We start from the raw sequence: 15,067 nt of genomic DNA, 5'->3' as shown, positions 1-15,067 counted from the left end.
CACGCTTCCGAAATGTTGAAGAAGTGCGAGAATGGGTGGACGAATGGATTGCTTCGAAACAAACATCGTTTTATCGAGATGGTATCGCCCAGTTGCCAGAAAGATGGCAAAAAGTTGTAGAAAGTGATGGAAAATACTTTCATTGAAATAATTTAAATAAATTTTTTACAATAAATGCTTTTTCTCAGTATTTTTTGGGCGGAAACTAAGTTAAGGTCCTAATATAATTAAATATTCACGTGTCGAAGGGAAAACAGAGAAGAGGGAGAGACAAAATTTCCGGGCAAGGAAGATAACGAAACTTTTTCAGGGATCACAAGGTGATTGCGCGTCAGCTGTTCGCTCCAGATCACTTCGTTGGAAAAGAGAGACGGAGGAAGAAGAAGGGCAGAGGACGTTTTTCTTATTCACGAGTAAGGCTAGGGGAGCTGTTCGTGAGGGTTGCTGGTGAAAAGAATAATCAGCTTGGCTGCACCGTGGCTTCTAAAGATAGTCTTTTTACGGCTCTTTTTGCGAGCTTGCGTAAAGACGAAATCCAGATGATCGCCAAGCGCTGCGGTCTCGCATTGTTTATCATCTACACTCGGTCGGTTCTTATCCGGGGCGCAAACGCGATTGTATTTCAATCCGTAAACGTATCCTTATCGAAACCGCAAAACACCTCGTGGAAGACTTCGTCGACTAAATTAAAGAAATTAAAGAAATTTTCTAGCCTTAACACCGATATTCAGATCAATATGTAGTGTTAATATTTATTTGCGTTGTGTTATTCGTCATGTGGCTAATTGAAACAGCGAGCAAGATTAAGGGTGAGAAGAAAAGTCGAGGATAGCTCTTTGACACGCCTCCAACACAAAATATCGCAGGAGCGCACGTGTCCATGCCTCTTAGAGATCTTTAATGGTTCAGAGTCCTCCCGCAGAGAACAGCCGCATTGCGTTGGTCTCTCTTTCTCTCTCTCTCTCTCTTAGTAACCTCCCGGTAACACGAAGTCCCCAACACGTAAAAGCCATTGCATACGGAGGAACCTATCCGTAACCTTCGACCTCGATTTCAATTGGCGACAATCAACACTTTGTCTTTTCTTAACGCGAGCAGCGACGCGCCATAAATCTTGTCATTTGTGTAAATAGTTCTCGAAGATCCCGGTTGTGCGATTACGATGGTATGTAGATCAGTGAGGAAATACATCCGCACAGAAAGCCTTCCTTGTCACAGACGTGTTACGTGCGTAAGAATGTTACCGTCTCTGGAGGTTGCATTCATTAACGTCGCGCAAAGTATGAGCGTGAAAGTTCTCCTTTTAATTTTATAGAAGAGAGAATAGATAATTGTTTTTAATTAAATTTGTAATTGAGTTTATTCAATACAGAGAATATATATATGTATATATGTATATATATATATATATATATATATATATATATATATATATATTGAAAGTTTAAATATTCATATTTAAAAACCAAAACATTAAAAATATCTGGTATTAGATACGTGTCCAGGAATTGGAACTTTTATCTTACAACTGAAGTACAATAAGATATGCAGGTACAATCGCCACGTAAAGAAACAAGAAACGTAAAGAAAACAAAGCCATAAAAAGAAGACTTTAAGAGGAATTGGGAAGATTGTTCCTCTCCTCGTCGCGTTCGTTTAAATAGACTCCCGCCGATCTCCCACCGGGACTTCTTTAAATCTAGTTCGGCATCGCGCGAACAAAGATAACGATCGAATGCATCTTCGACGACGTTGCTTTTGTCTCGGTAGTCGTGTAGTGCTTGAAATTCGCCATGAAAAGACGACGTGGAAGATGAGACAGAGAGAGAGAGAGAGAGAGAGAGAGAGGAGGGGAGGTAGGGGGGAGAAGGCAGGTATCCGAGACAAAAGTTTCGAGCGAGAAGGGGTTGAGATGGAGTTTCCACTTTGCGAGAGCTGTCGTCGACAATGCCATACTCGCGGAAGAGGGTCGCGAAGGAAGGATATCTGATGAGAACGTCGCAGGATAGGAAGCGAGACGAAGTAGAAGACGCCAATGATATCCTCGTTCCACGGGCTTCCTCGCGGAATCCAGCGGATCGTCCATTGAAGGAAAAGTCGGTCAACGATACACGAGACAGTAAGCTTCCCGCGAAATGAGCTTCTACCGAACGGCTATGGAAACGAGCGCGAACAACGATACGATACGACCGAGCGTCCAGAAATCGGAGCGACCGGAAATGATGCCTCATCGGGCTTTTTCGTAACCCATTTTCCATTGTGTCGCGTGCAACCCGCCACGGTATCGAGCGCGGATCACGGAGTTATTGGCGTGCAAATACAGCATTATATCGCAGTAACACGATCAAATCCCCCCATTGGAAGCCTGTTCTTCCTCGGAGGATACCTCGGAAGATACCTCGGGATTCTATTTCCAGACTATAACGACACGTAAAAAAGTTAGAAGGGTAAGGGTTTCCAATCAGAGAGAAACCATCCTCTCCTCTCTAACGCAATATCTTAGAGTCCCATTTAGAAGTTAAACATTTCCCTGCTTCGGCAACAAACGTAAGATCCATTTCGATCTCCGATCAGAACTCAGGGTCTCGACTGATGCAATTTTGATCGAGTCTAAACGATATCGCGGAGAGAGAGAGAGAGAGAACAAAAAATGAGAAGTAAAAAACCGTGAAACTCGATTAAAATTCGCTCGCTGCGAGTATCTCGCCGAACAATGCTGGGAAAGCTGATAGTTGCACTTTTGTCGAAATATGCCGAGGAGCGGGAAAAGCGGCAGCAACAGCAGCCATACGGGGGTGGAACGGCCGTCAATAATTATCGGACTCGTGGTACGATAAACCGCCGGCGGACCACAGGGAATAAAACCCAAAATTGTTTCCCGCTCGTTAGTCGGTATCGCCGTCGTTTTGGGAGTTTAGAGATTCGTTTCTCGATGACGAAAACTCTCTCGCTCTTTCTCTCTCTCTCTCCCCTCCCCCTTTTCTCTCCCTTTCTCTCTCTTTCGTATCGAGCGAACGGCATCGGCCTCATCTCTGCAATATATCCATTGCGCCGATCGATGGATTCAATTTTACCACCTAAATTCGCATGCGAATCTGACCGGCAAAAGAGTTCCTCTTTCCATAGGCTGCTTCACGGTGTGTACACACATATATATATACATATATACATACATACACATATACACATACATACATATATATACATACACACTATATCTATATATGTATGTATACACACACATACACACATATACTAGCTGGCGTTTTGTTTTTTCAACAAAACGCGGAGCTTGCGATAAAAAATTTAAAGCCAAGAGTTGTCTATAACCGACGCAGACACATCGAGAGAGGCTCTGCGAAGTCGTGGATGATATCTACGAGAGAAGCCAAACAAATTTTCTACGTCTAGCGTATTTTCTACACGTAGTAGTGCTGTCAAAAATCGGGGAGAGAAACTCGCCCGCCGTGTCGACGAGGCTGGATGAGCGGGACGTCTGTGCTCGATCGGCAATCACATGAGATCAGCCGAGCAACGACCAGGAGGCACGACAGACAGCGAAGGGAAGAGAGAAAGAGATGGAGGTGTGTGGCTCACCTAGACCCATCTTGCGCTTGAGCTTCTTGAGTACTTTCATCTTGCTGCGCAACGGTGCCAAGATGTTGCTGTCGCCGCTGCTGTTGTGCTGCGGCGTGGCCGGCGCGTTCTTGCCGTGGTGATGATGGTGATGATGATGGTGGTGATGCTGATGATGATGATGATGATGCGGCTCAAAGGGCGTTGTTGACTGTTGTTGTTGTTGTTGATGGTGTTGGTGGTGCTGATGGTGTTGATGCTGGTGTTGGTGTTGCTGTTGTTGTTGCTGGTGCTGCTGCTGATGCTGCTGCTGCACGCTCGCGCCGGAACTGCCGACGTGGACGCAGCAGTGACAGGGGTGGCTTTTGCTGCCCTTGACCGCGCACTCTCCGGACACCCCCATAAATGTGGCCGTGCTGCTGCCGCGGTCTCGGAGAGTCAGGCGCGAAAACTCGCGGCGAGGTGTGCGGAAAGAGACAGAAAACGAGAGAGAGAAGAAGAAAGTTAAAGGAGACGAGGTAAGAGGAGAGGAAGAGGTGGAGGAGAAGGAAGAGATCGCGGAGCAACCGGACCGCGGACTTGGGACGGACCTCAAGTCAGATGACTCACTGACGATCGCACTGATTTGGACACTGATCCTGGAGACGGCAGGACAACTATTCGGGACCTATGTCTCCTGGTTGCTGCACACCACTGTCCGGCTGATCAAGGCCGCAGAGCTACCTTAGCGCGAAGATTTCCGACGGGCTTGACAGAAAAGATGACGGCGGTGTTGATAAAAACGAAGACAAGGTCTTTGAGTTGGAACCTAAACGCGACTGATATCCTGTCTCGCGTGGGCCCGACTGTCATTCATTCAGCGAATTGTTCGACGTACGGACGTACGGACAGACGAATGATCGTCGCCTGGGATCACTGTAATCCTAAACCCGATGATGAGAAAGAAGAAGAGAAAGAGAGACAGAGAAGGAGAGAAACTTGCGAAGATCGCGTGTGTCACGACGACGAAGAGAACGAGTGGCGCGACCTAGCACGTAGTCGCGAATCGCCTGCGTGCCCCGTCGAGCGCCCTGGGACGACTGACTGTTTTCTGTCGTGAGCGCGAGAGTATTGCTGCAACGAGCGCGAGCCAACATCCAATGGGGCCGTGCGAATCCCCACCGGTTACAAGGTGGAGGCGCGCTGGAGGGGTGACCGGCACCTGGTGGACAGCTGCCCCTTACCTGGCTGCGATGCACCCGGCCACCCCAACGCGACCAGCACTCGGGATATACCTCACCTCGCCGCCCGGGGTTAGAAACACCAAGTGACCGCTGATTGGATTCGGAAAAAAGACTCGCTCAGGTCGGAGACGAACGTCACAACAGCGAGGAGTTTTTCCCTTTCGATCCTGTCTTATGGCTCGAGCTTGCTAGCCGTTGCTGATCGTGAACGATAACGATCGCTGAACGGATCTGGCTGAAGGATGTATTTTTAGCATGATATCGGAGAGAAAGTTTGGGATGATAGAAGAAACAAAAAGTGTAATAATCAGGATTTAGGTTGGAAATTTGCGAAGAGGGATGGCTGTCGTCGATCTCTCGTTCCGCAATTTCGGTCTCGCGTTGCATCTCTCGGGCAAATCGAAAGAACGCGAATCCGTGAGCGCACCGCGACGAATACGGCTCCGTTTTGGTCGTCGACTCCGAGCCGCGCCGCTCGGAGCATATCGAGGAGGGAGATCGTGTTTCCATGGGACTCGAGATGCATCTCTCATCCCATGACGAGATACGAATCAGGATCGACGCGACGTTGGCCCAACGACGAATCGCATGGTGATTAAAGCAAAAAGGAAAAGGGAGAAAGAGAGAGAAATGATATTCGTGGCTGCACGTCACGCGCGAAAGAGTCGTGTGCAGGTACCCATATGCCCTGCTATCTTTCACACGTGAGGTACTTGAAATCCGTTCATATCAGACATAATCGTGCAGCTCATTTCATTTCGATGCGGGCTGCCCCTTAGAGTCGATACAGAAATGAGTCCTTGTGATAATTTCAGTTTAGGATAAGTCGTCATGATGATTCGATTTTATGACAACTTAACTTCACAAAGCTCTGACTAAATGGCGTTGCAGCCAATTGTGGATAATCATGGGGAAATGCAGGACGAAGAATACGCGCAAGAGGAGGACAGAACGCGAAGCCCTTCGGGGACGCGCGACGCTCGTAGTCTTTCCTGCAGGATGCAGGATTCAATTTGCGCGAAGGAGACACCGAATCGACTTACGAGCGACAGGAAACGTCGTTACGGCCGGGAATTGGATCTGTATGGGGTTGAGAAGGTGAAATCGAAGTCTCGATCGGCGATCGATATCCGCGAGCGTTCGCGACAACTCGATACCTCTTTGTTTCCGTTTTCCCGGGCGTCCAAAGAGCGCTTTAATGACATTCGCGAAGCGAGTTTGCTCCGCGCGAATTTGTGTTGCAGAATTAAGAGAATCGTGCTGTACCCTGGAAACTTTACCAAGTTTCTTTGCCAAGTTTACGTCGTATCTTGATTGCACAGAATTGCAAGTGCTTTTATGCAATGAAAGTACGTGCGGAAATAAATCGAAGCGTCGTTCAGTACGCGACGGAAACGCGGATAAAAATTTTCAAAATTGTCATCTCCAACTGTGAGTTAGCGTAAATATTTGCCTAATACAAAAGTTCTGTAGTTTGTACATACGAGCGTGTTTGTTCACTCCACTCAGGATAATTGCGAAGAACATTGCCGTACTTTTGCGACTGCATTTAAAAGTTCAAAAATAACTTGCAGAAAGATATATGTTACATATTTCTATATATATATATATATATATATATATATATATATATTGGTTAGGTTTTCCGCTGAGTATGACATAAAACATAACAGCACACCTTTAGACTGCCGGGAAAGCCACTTTTGTGGCTCTGCACAAATCTCAAAATTCTACGCCATGTGTATGTTACTTATATAGAAAAATTTTTGAGAAAAAGAAACCATTTTTTAATTAAAAAATGCCGGCAGCCTAAAGATTAAGTAAGATTTGTGTACAAAAAAAAGATAAAATGTGACTATCGTCTATATTGGTGATGATCGCCTCTAAGTTATCGATATTTTTTAAGTGCGTCATACATTTTGGCATCCCTTTAATAAAAAAAAACTAGGTGAATCATATATATAGTAAGGGCAATATACAGGGTGAGTCATCTAACGTTAGATTGTAAAATATCTCAGTTGTGTTTTATATTAGAGGAAGATATGTAAAATTAATATATATATTATATTATTATATTATATATAATATTATTATGTTATACTATTATATTATATTATTTTATATGTATATTAAAGGATAAATTATGTGATTGGAAGGGCTGGCTGAGCAGAATATCTAACCTTTCCAATCAATTTACAAGCAATTTGCTCCACATTTTCCTCCAACATAAAAGACAACTGAGATATTTTAGAACATAGCGTTAGGTGACTCACCCTGTATACATTAAAGGGGAGAATTATTCCAGCGGCATAATGACGCGGCTGAATACATGGGGGAAGCGTCCAACCCTTCCTATCGATGACCTCGTTCGCATGTCTCGCCTGACTCGGCGGCGCCGGTTAGGACGAGCCGAATGAGTCTCATTCCGCGACCCCATCATTCGGCGAGTTGAATTTCGCGCATGGAACCAGCGACGAAGACGATGACGACGACAGGTTGCGGCATTCGCGCGCAAGGTGCGCTCGATATATTATGCACCCTTGCGAAGTACGAACAGCGCGATGCCGTTATGGCAGCCCGGGTAAAAAAGCACTCACTCCTCCTCGCCGCTATATCCGTCCGATCGATTCCGACCATGCCGCTCGCTCGGTGAGGAGGAAAATGAAAAAAAAAAAGGAAAACTGCCGGGAACAACAGTATTTGAAGCAGGCGAGAATGAAATCGTAGGGAGAACGGACGAACGAACAACAACATGGACGATGCATCCACGTGACAGACGTGAATGACGTCCCCGTAGTGTCGTTTTATTAGTAATTATTCCAGCCGCGGGCGAAGAAGAAGAAGAAGAAGAGGACGAAGATGAAGCCGAAGAGACCTCGCGGAACACGACACGAGGCACAAATTGACGGAGATCTAGCTGAAGTTTCGCTACGCGAGGTTTTGTACGGAGTGGGGTACGTGTAAATATCTTTGGCGCGTATTGGAGAGTCGCGAGAGCGAGAGAGAGAGAGAGAGAGAGAGAGAGAGAGAGGAGGGAGGGAGAGCAAACAGGCAGCTCTTCGCGAAAGTCAAATCAAACAGACAGCACCTACACGACTGCCGACTGCCGACGAAAGAGAGGTTTGTCACGCCGCGCGATTTCCACGCACCGTTCCTCCACGCGGTCTGCCGATGGTGTGCGTGAGCGTACCTGCGTCCACGTTCCTACGTGTGTCTCGTCGGGTATTATTCGCGCGCGGTCGCGTGTGTATATTCGTGCGGTAGTAGGAAACGGGCCAAGAGACCCTCGGCGCATTCTCGTAGGATGGGAAATATGCCCACGGCACCGTGGCCGCGGCTTCCTTTCGCACATCCTTTTCGTCGGTGCCGAGCGCCTTCTCTTGCGTAACAATTACGACGCGCGGAGTAGTAACGGAGTAGCGCGCGGCCACGCTAATTCGTCGTCCGTCTGCTCGCGTCGAACTCATTCATGAAAATCGATCCGGGACTCTGACTGAAGGACAACGCCAGCCGGTGCTCTCAAAATTTCTTGGAGTGAAATTTCACGCGAGAAGCACAGATAGACTTTCATGATTATCACGACATGAGACAATTGATGACGCGAACTTCGCAATAATTTTAATTACGTTTATGAGGCAAATATACAATATATTGGACTAATCATTGAATTTACATCATACAAAAATGTACGTCATATCGATGCAGCAAGAAACACAAAGCTGCTCTCAGATTTTCATACATTTAATATGACATGTTATTTCAAGTGAACTTTCATCATTTCTTTCTTATTTCTATTTTGTCATTCTATAACAAATATGAGTGCAATCTGATGAGTCGCAAAGGATTCGTTGCGAAATTTCGTGTTTCAATGTACTTAAAATTGCTGTAAAGTTTGCGTACATCGTTTACGAACGTTTCTTCCGCCTTGAGAGGAAAAACGATTTCGCGTAATTAGGACGAAAAAATTGTGTCTAGATCGTATCGGTGAACGAAGTTGCGTCTCAACAATTATAGAACATGGCTCTTGCATTTCCTTCTCCTTTCATTCTTCCTCTCCTTCTTGTTATTTCCCGTTTGGCGCGAGTGACGAGCGATTTAACGATTTAATCGACGACTCAGTTCCGTAAGAGAAAATAATTACGATTTCGCGTCCAAGGGACTTCTTATGTCGCCTGCCAATTAATTCCCCGCTCGTCTCATTATATTCCCGCTGCACACGCGGCCACGCACGTGAAAACCGGCACATTGTTCCCTGCACGTGAACGCGCGCGCCCGCGCACGTCCCGTATGCGGTTATTTATATGCATGCGTGCCCGCGCACGGCGAACGTGCGTTTCGCACGTCACTGTATGATGATAATGCGCCTCGTTGACCGCACACGCATAGACGCGTGAATTTCAGGGCGCGAGAGCGCTGGGCAGAAGACGTTTCTCTTGCTGAGAAACCGACGCCTCGGATCGCGCCCGGGACGATCGAGAATATATTTCCCGCGGCTCTCCGAAACGCGCGAGAAAAATGCGAGAAAATACGGAAAAGTACGGTTAAAAAGATCTCCCTTCCTTCGTTCGCGTTCGCCGCGGTCGAGTGCAAAATTTACAACCCGCGAATAATTACGCGGCTCAACGATCGGCCGAATTAATTCCGCGCGTGCTCGCGTATCCGATCGAACGCTCGCTGAAAGGAAAAGAAGAGGAATGCAGCGTTCGCGCTCGGTTGGCGTTCCTCGCGTCGGGAATTTTTCATGTCGGCGAGTGGACGTGACTCCCGTGTCCTCGGTGATTTCGAGGGCAAACGTAGAACCTCGCGAATCCGGCCGCAGCCTCGAGGAAACGGAGACACGCCTCGGTGGCTCGCGCTCGCCACGTTCACGGAACTTATAAAATCCGACCGGCGATACGTTTTGGAGAAGGCTCGGCGAAAAAAATTATCCGCGTGCAATACCCGCTAAAGTGTCGACGCGAACATTAGGCTCAATGTCCTCGCTTGTTTCCGCGCGGATGCAGAAGAAGCGACATTTCTCGCATACTTCGCGAAGAAGAAATTTCACGTTCCTCTCGGAAGACAATTCCGCGAGTCATTCCCTCCCACGTCTGTCGTTCTGATTTGACGACAGTCAAGACAGGTAATATGAAACTATTTGGAAAGGTTTCGAATCGCAATTAATCCGTTCTCCCTGTTAAACACAACAAAAATGTTGGGAATAATCAAGTGATTTCGATCGGAAACCTTCGCGATAATCATTTATAACAAGATGAATCATATAAATACACATAGAAAAACTTGACGCTTTTCTTGCGACTAACGGCATCTGTTTGCCGTTATGAAAATCTCTTTTGAAATCATAGAGTACAGGCGAGAAACTTAACTATAATGCTGATTGCATGAAAAATCAGATTTTTCTAAAGCATCAATGACAAGGGGATGCATAATGTTTGACAATGTTAACGCAAGGGGTTTGTGATGAATCTATCTTCCACGTCAACCGAATCCAAATTTTTAATATTAGTACTAATTAACCCCTTTCTCCTACTACCTTATCCTAATTATTATTTTCTTTCAATTATGAAATTTCTATTCTTTTTAAAGTTGCGAAAAATGCTGTCTCAGTTAGGAGACTAAAAGTGATGCCAGTAGGTGGTGATTTATCTGATTTTTCCAAGACGTTAAGGAAACAATTTCATTTTCTTCTTCCTCCTATTTCTCTGGCTCCTTTTTTCTCTTTCTATCACTCTTTCAGCGATACGATCGATTGACGGCATTCGCGCGGCGCCGCGTCGAAGTCGTGCCGTTTCTTCCCAATTCGCGATGACGAAATAAGGGTCCGCGCGGTCCAGCATCTGTCCTGAGGCTGAGTGTCCCGACAACGCGACGATCGTGTCCCTCGCACGCGGAATCGCGCCCGGATCGCGCGCAGATGCGTTTCCTTATAGGGATTCCCAACAGCGAGGATGTCAGCGCGCACGGCGACGACCCGTATGCATATAACATAATGTAAAATAGCGGAAGCAAGGCGGATGGCAGGAAGTCGGAGAGACTGGCGCGTGCGCTGCTCTCCTCCTCACGTGAAAATATAGAAGGCGGGGGCATTTTAGAAGTGTATTGTCGGCTCGGATTACTGTACGAGGAAGGGTCGGAAGGATCCTCCAACGGTAGCTCACCTCCCCCATGGCTCTCTCTCTCTCTCTCTCTCTCTCTCTCTCTCTCTCTCTCTCTCTATCTCTCTCGATTTTCTCCGTCGCAGCTGATCTCGACGACGACTCTGTCCAATCTCGAATTTCCAGCGCAAACGTGTCCGCGCTTCAACGGTCGATTTCATCTATTACGGCCATTCCGTCAGCTCCAGCGCCGCTTTGCTGCCGTTATCGTTCGCAGTCCTTTCGTACACAGTCCTTCGACACTCACCTAACTAGTTGAAGGACGATACTCCCAATACACTCGCAGAGTGTAATTAGACCAAGGTCGAATTCGACACGATATCATCACACACAGAGCTCACCTAGGTTTGCAATTTCATTCCTCGACGTATCGTCACGTTTTGCCCATCGATCTTCGTGCTGCAGTTTGTTTCCTCTTTATACGCGTGTTACTTGTATTTTATTTCCTCCCTAATTCTCTTTTATTTCATGCACCTATGCCCGCGCCTCAGGCTTTTATTGATCCATCTGCGCTGTTAGATTGTATAACAAAGAATTTTTAATATCGCGTTACTTTTTTCTGCGAAGCCAGCACAGTGAACGCCGCGGCAGTGTCAAATAATGAAACGGCGAGGCGAGGCGGCCTGTGTGGAGGCTCCGCTACCTTGAGCAAGGAAGCGGAGATACGCTTGGCAAACCCTAGGCGGAATTGACTCTCGCGTCGAACCGGCAATGAAAACAGTCCGTTCGGGTACGATAAATTTGGGCTATTACGCACATCTCTCGTAAAAGGTATGCATCGTCGGCATGCGAGGCCGCTTTTCCTCGGCAGTTTCAGGTCCCATTCACAACTCGACGTCTACGTGCCTTGCACGAAAGTACGTTTCCCCGGAAACGATAAGACGGTCTCGGGACGATGAAGACATATAGCTTCATTTTTTTCTCTCTCTCCCTTCTCTCTCTCTTTCTCTCTCTGTATGACGCTTTCGTCATGTCGACACGTACGGTGTATTAAATTTATAATTAAAATTATGATGCGCGTGCACCCACGCACGTTGAATCGTAATAACACAAAATATCCGGCAGGGAATCGCGCGAAGCGTCGAACAACATCGGGATTAAACGCGTGGGAAATTGACGCAATGTGCGAAAAACATTGGTAAATTCGGCGCGGCGTTTCTCCATTCGTGACGTATTGCAGATATTGAGGCACAATGTGTGCTTTGACGTACTGCGTGCATCGAGAGGCGCGACACTGAAGACACGGCCGAGTCTGTAAGACCAAGAGTTGACCCCATTGTACCACAATCATTCTATTATCACTCAATTTGCCGATGCGCGCGCGCGATCGTGCACGTGTACGTGACGCTATAAAGAAAGCACATACGCTGTCGTTCAGCGCCGCGCATCGCGCCGTGTGTCGCTAGGTGAGGAGGAGTCGTCGTGCGGCAGTAACTCACGTCTCATTAGCGTCATCTACCGTTACCTCCCTCGGGGAGTAATTATCAATTCTTGTCGCGGGAATTATATAGGCTCGACGTATCGCGACACACGCCCATCGCGCCGATCGATCTCAGATATTCGCAGGAGGCCCACTCCTTCCCGTCGCCGAAACGCTCTATATTATATATATATACAGGGTGTCCCGAACCTCCATGATGACCCTTGTCGTAGACAACGGAGAACGGATTGAGGTAAGCAAGAAAATCCTGTACCGTTTTGCGATATTCGCAACAATAGTCGAGATATTAATTAAAAAAGATTGGTGAGTGATCACGCGCAATATGAGTGGCGCCGTCTGCCGTTGTATACTTATACATTAAATCAAACTGAACAAAAAAGTCGTTTACCATTTTGTAAATTACCATATAGATTTTATTAAAGAAAATTTATGCATTATGGTATGCAATCATATATGTAACAATTTTCTTTAATATTTAAAAATTTATATGGTCATTTGCAAAATGGTAGAGGACTTTTTTGTTCAGACTTAATATATAAGTTTGACTTAATATATAAGTATAAGCAGACGGCCTCACTGCAGCTCATCTACCATATCGCGCGTGATCATTCACCAATCTTTTTTAATTAATATCTCGACTATTATTGCGAATATCGCAAAACGGTACAGGACTTTCTTGCTCACCTCAATCCGTTCTACGTTCTCACCAAGGGTCATCATGGAGGTTCGGGACACCCTGTGTATATATATATATATATATATAATGTTATATTAATTAACTAGTCGATATATCGGTTCTCGATTTTCCGATGTCGGGACACCTGTGCGGATTAGCCGCGACGCGGTGGACGACGAGGACGGCGAAGCTCCAGACGAGAAGAGAACGCCCGTTAGGAACAGTGAATAGACGACAGCGGAACAATCGTATTTTATTTGCGGTACAATTAAACGCGCCGACGCACCGGCAGCTGCATACGGGCGTTATCCTCCGCACGCGTAATGATCTTTCTTCAGCTGTCACCATCATATCATTCGGAGATAACAAAGTGGCCCGACTCTCGTTGCCGCGGACAATACTTGCGAGCACCTGTCCGTGCGCGGTTATGCCCAGGAAACTAGGTGCCGATGCCTGAAGAAGTGCCGTCGTCGTCGTCGTCGTCTTAGTAGCGATCATGCGGGCCGTCTCTTTATCGCCCAGCTAAAGATTCAAACTGTACGACCGGTCGAATCGTCGTCCACCTCGTCGCTGGACGAGTTTGAGCTCGGCAAGGGAAGAACGTCAATCTACTCCAGGACATACGACCCGACACGAACACGTAGATCGTAAGACTCTTTGAGTAATCCCGGAAAATGTAGTGTAAGTAACTTCTACTCATACATGGAGAGAATTTTATGGTGGAAGTTGCTATAGAATCTAGTGAGCAAGGAATTAATCGACATTTCGCAGTGATTGACTAGCCTTTTATGTGCTTGCATTTCGGGAATCGAAATGTGCTATTAGAAAATTTGAAATTTTTTTACGAAATTTATAGTAAAAAGTATAGTAAAGTTATATTTAATAAAGTATATAGTAAAGTAATATTTATAATAATACTGAAAAGAATTTATGTAACAAAGAAAAAAAACTGTAATATTTTCTATATATATACAGGCTTTGATGAATCAATTAACGTAAGAGAAATAAGACTAAATAACTCTAAAAGTTGTATTTAGTGCGAAATTAAATTCATACTGTGGGAGAATAATATTTTCACACGGAAAAAATGAGCTACAAAAGAATCTGTGTTCGATAGCTAAATTTCGTTGTGTAACATATGGATATCATATGGATACTAAAAATATAGCTGCGAATAGACACATATATTTAGATGTGAAATCGACAGTAGTAGCAATAGTAGCAAAAGTTTTGGTTACAGCAACAATTTGCAGTAAACCATGATTTGCGGCAGCAAAATCTTTCTTTTTTTGCGCGGTCTAACGCATGTGACTGGTTTCCTCTGAGCTATCATTCACAAGGAATCAACTTCCCACGTCATTTAAAATGAATGAATGAAAAGTGCACAATCAAACTGAGTGGGCAATGAATATTAATGCAGTGTTAATGTAGTAATAATAATTGGGATAAAGGGGGATTTGGCGCGTAAGGCTGATTCGCTGCATATGATAGTCCGGTCACGTGCGCTAGACATTTTCAAACATTATTATCCTCCCACAGTGTAAATTTAATTTCGTATTAAACATCTCGAACCATTGCGATCTGAACTTTCAAGCATGTGTGCATTCTGAAGGACCAGTGTGTGTTTAACACACATGGAAACTGTAGAGTCTTACTTAGCGCCTCCAAGTTGCAGAAAGTGTACAAAATGTCACTTGCAGGTTCTAAAGAAGATTTCTTGGCAAAGCTAGTTAAATATTAAATCAAAAGAAGTCGATATAAGTTTCAAAGTATCAAAGCAGGCGTTGAATGGAATATTGAAGTCGAAAATAGAATCAAAATTGTGATCCTGGATCCGCGAGTAAATTTTTTACTAGTAAATCTATCCAAAAGGTACGTCGATTTCTTTCTAATTTGGCACAAATGTAGGAGCACAAAAAATCTTTAAGTCATATTTTTTTATTTTGGTCTACTTTGAGTTTCATAGACAGTTTATAGCTTTTTAATAATTTCATTC

The 15,067-nt window shown here is 45.5% G+C and overlaps 1 protein-coding gene across 2 annotated transcripts in view; it reads right to left on the bottom strand.

Annotated features, from left to right (window-relative positions):
• Positions 1-15,067, bottom strand: part of LOC116844909 (protein neuralized) — an 84,108-nt gene that overhangs the window by 41,350 nt on the left and 27,691 nt on the right. Inside the window, exon 1 of one of the 2 annotated variants that reach the window (XM_032817042.1) lies at positions 3,598-6,411. The exons of the other annotated variant lie outside the window; for it this stretch is intronic. Within the exon in view, the coding sequence (XP_032672933.1) occupies positions 3,598-3,979 (382 nt within the window). The 5' untranslated portion in view covers positions 3,980-6,411. Of the gene's footprint in view, positions 1-3,597; positions 6,412-15,067 lie in introns of those variants that run through there. 2 annotated transcript variants of the gene reach the window in all.

Source organism: Odontomachus brunneus, unplaced genomic scaffold (genome assembly GCF_010583005.1).
Source record: "Odontomachus brunneus isolate Ranch 3 - 2012 unplaced genomic scaffold, Obru_v1 Obru_scaffold_047, whole genome shotgun sequence".
NCBI classification, from domain to species: domain Eukaryota; kingdom Metazoa; phylum Arthropoda; class Insecta; order Hymenoptera; family Formicidae; genus Odontomachus; species Odontomachus brunneus.
This window is presented reverse-complemented; position numbering and strand designations above follow the sequence as displayed.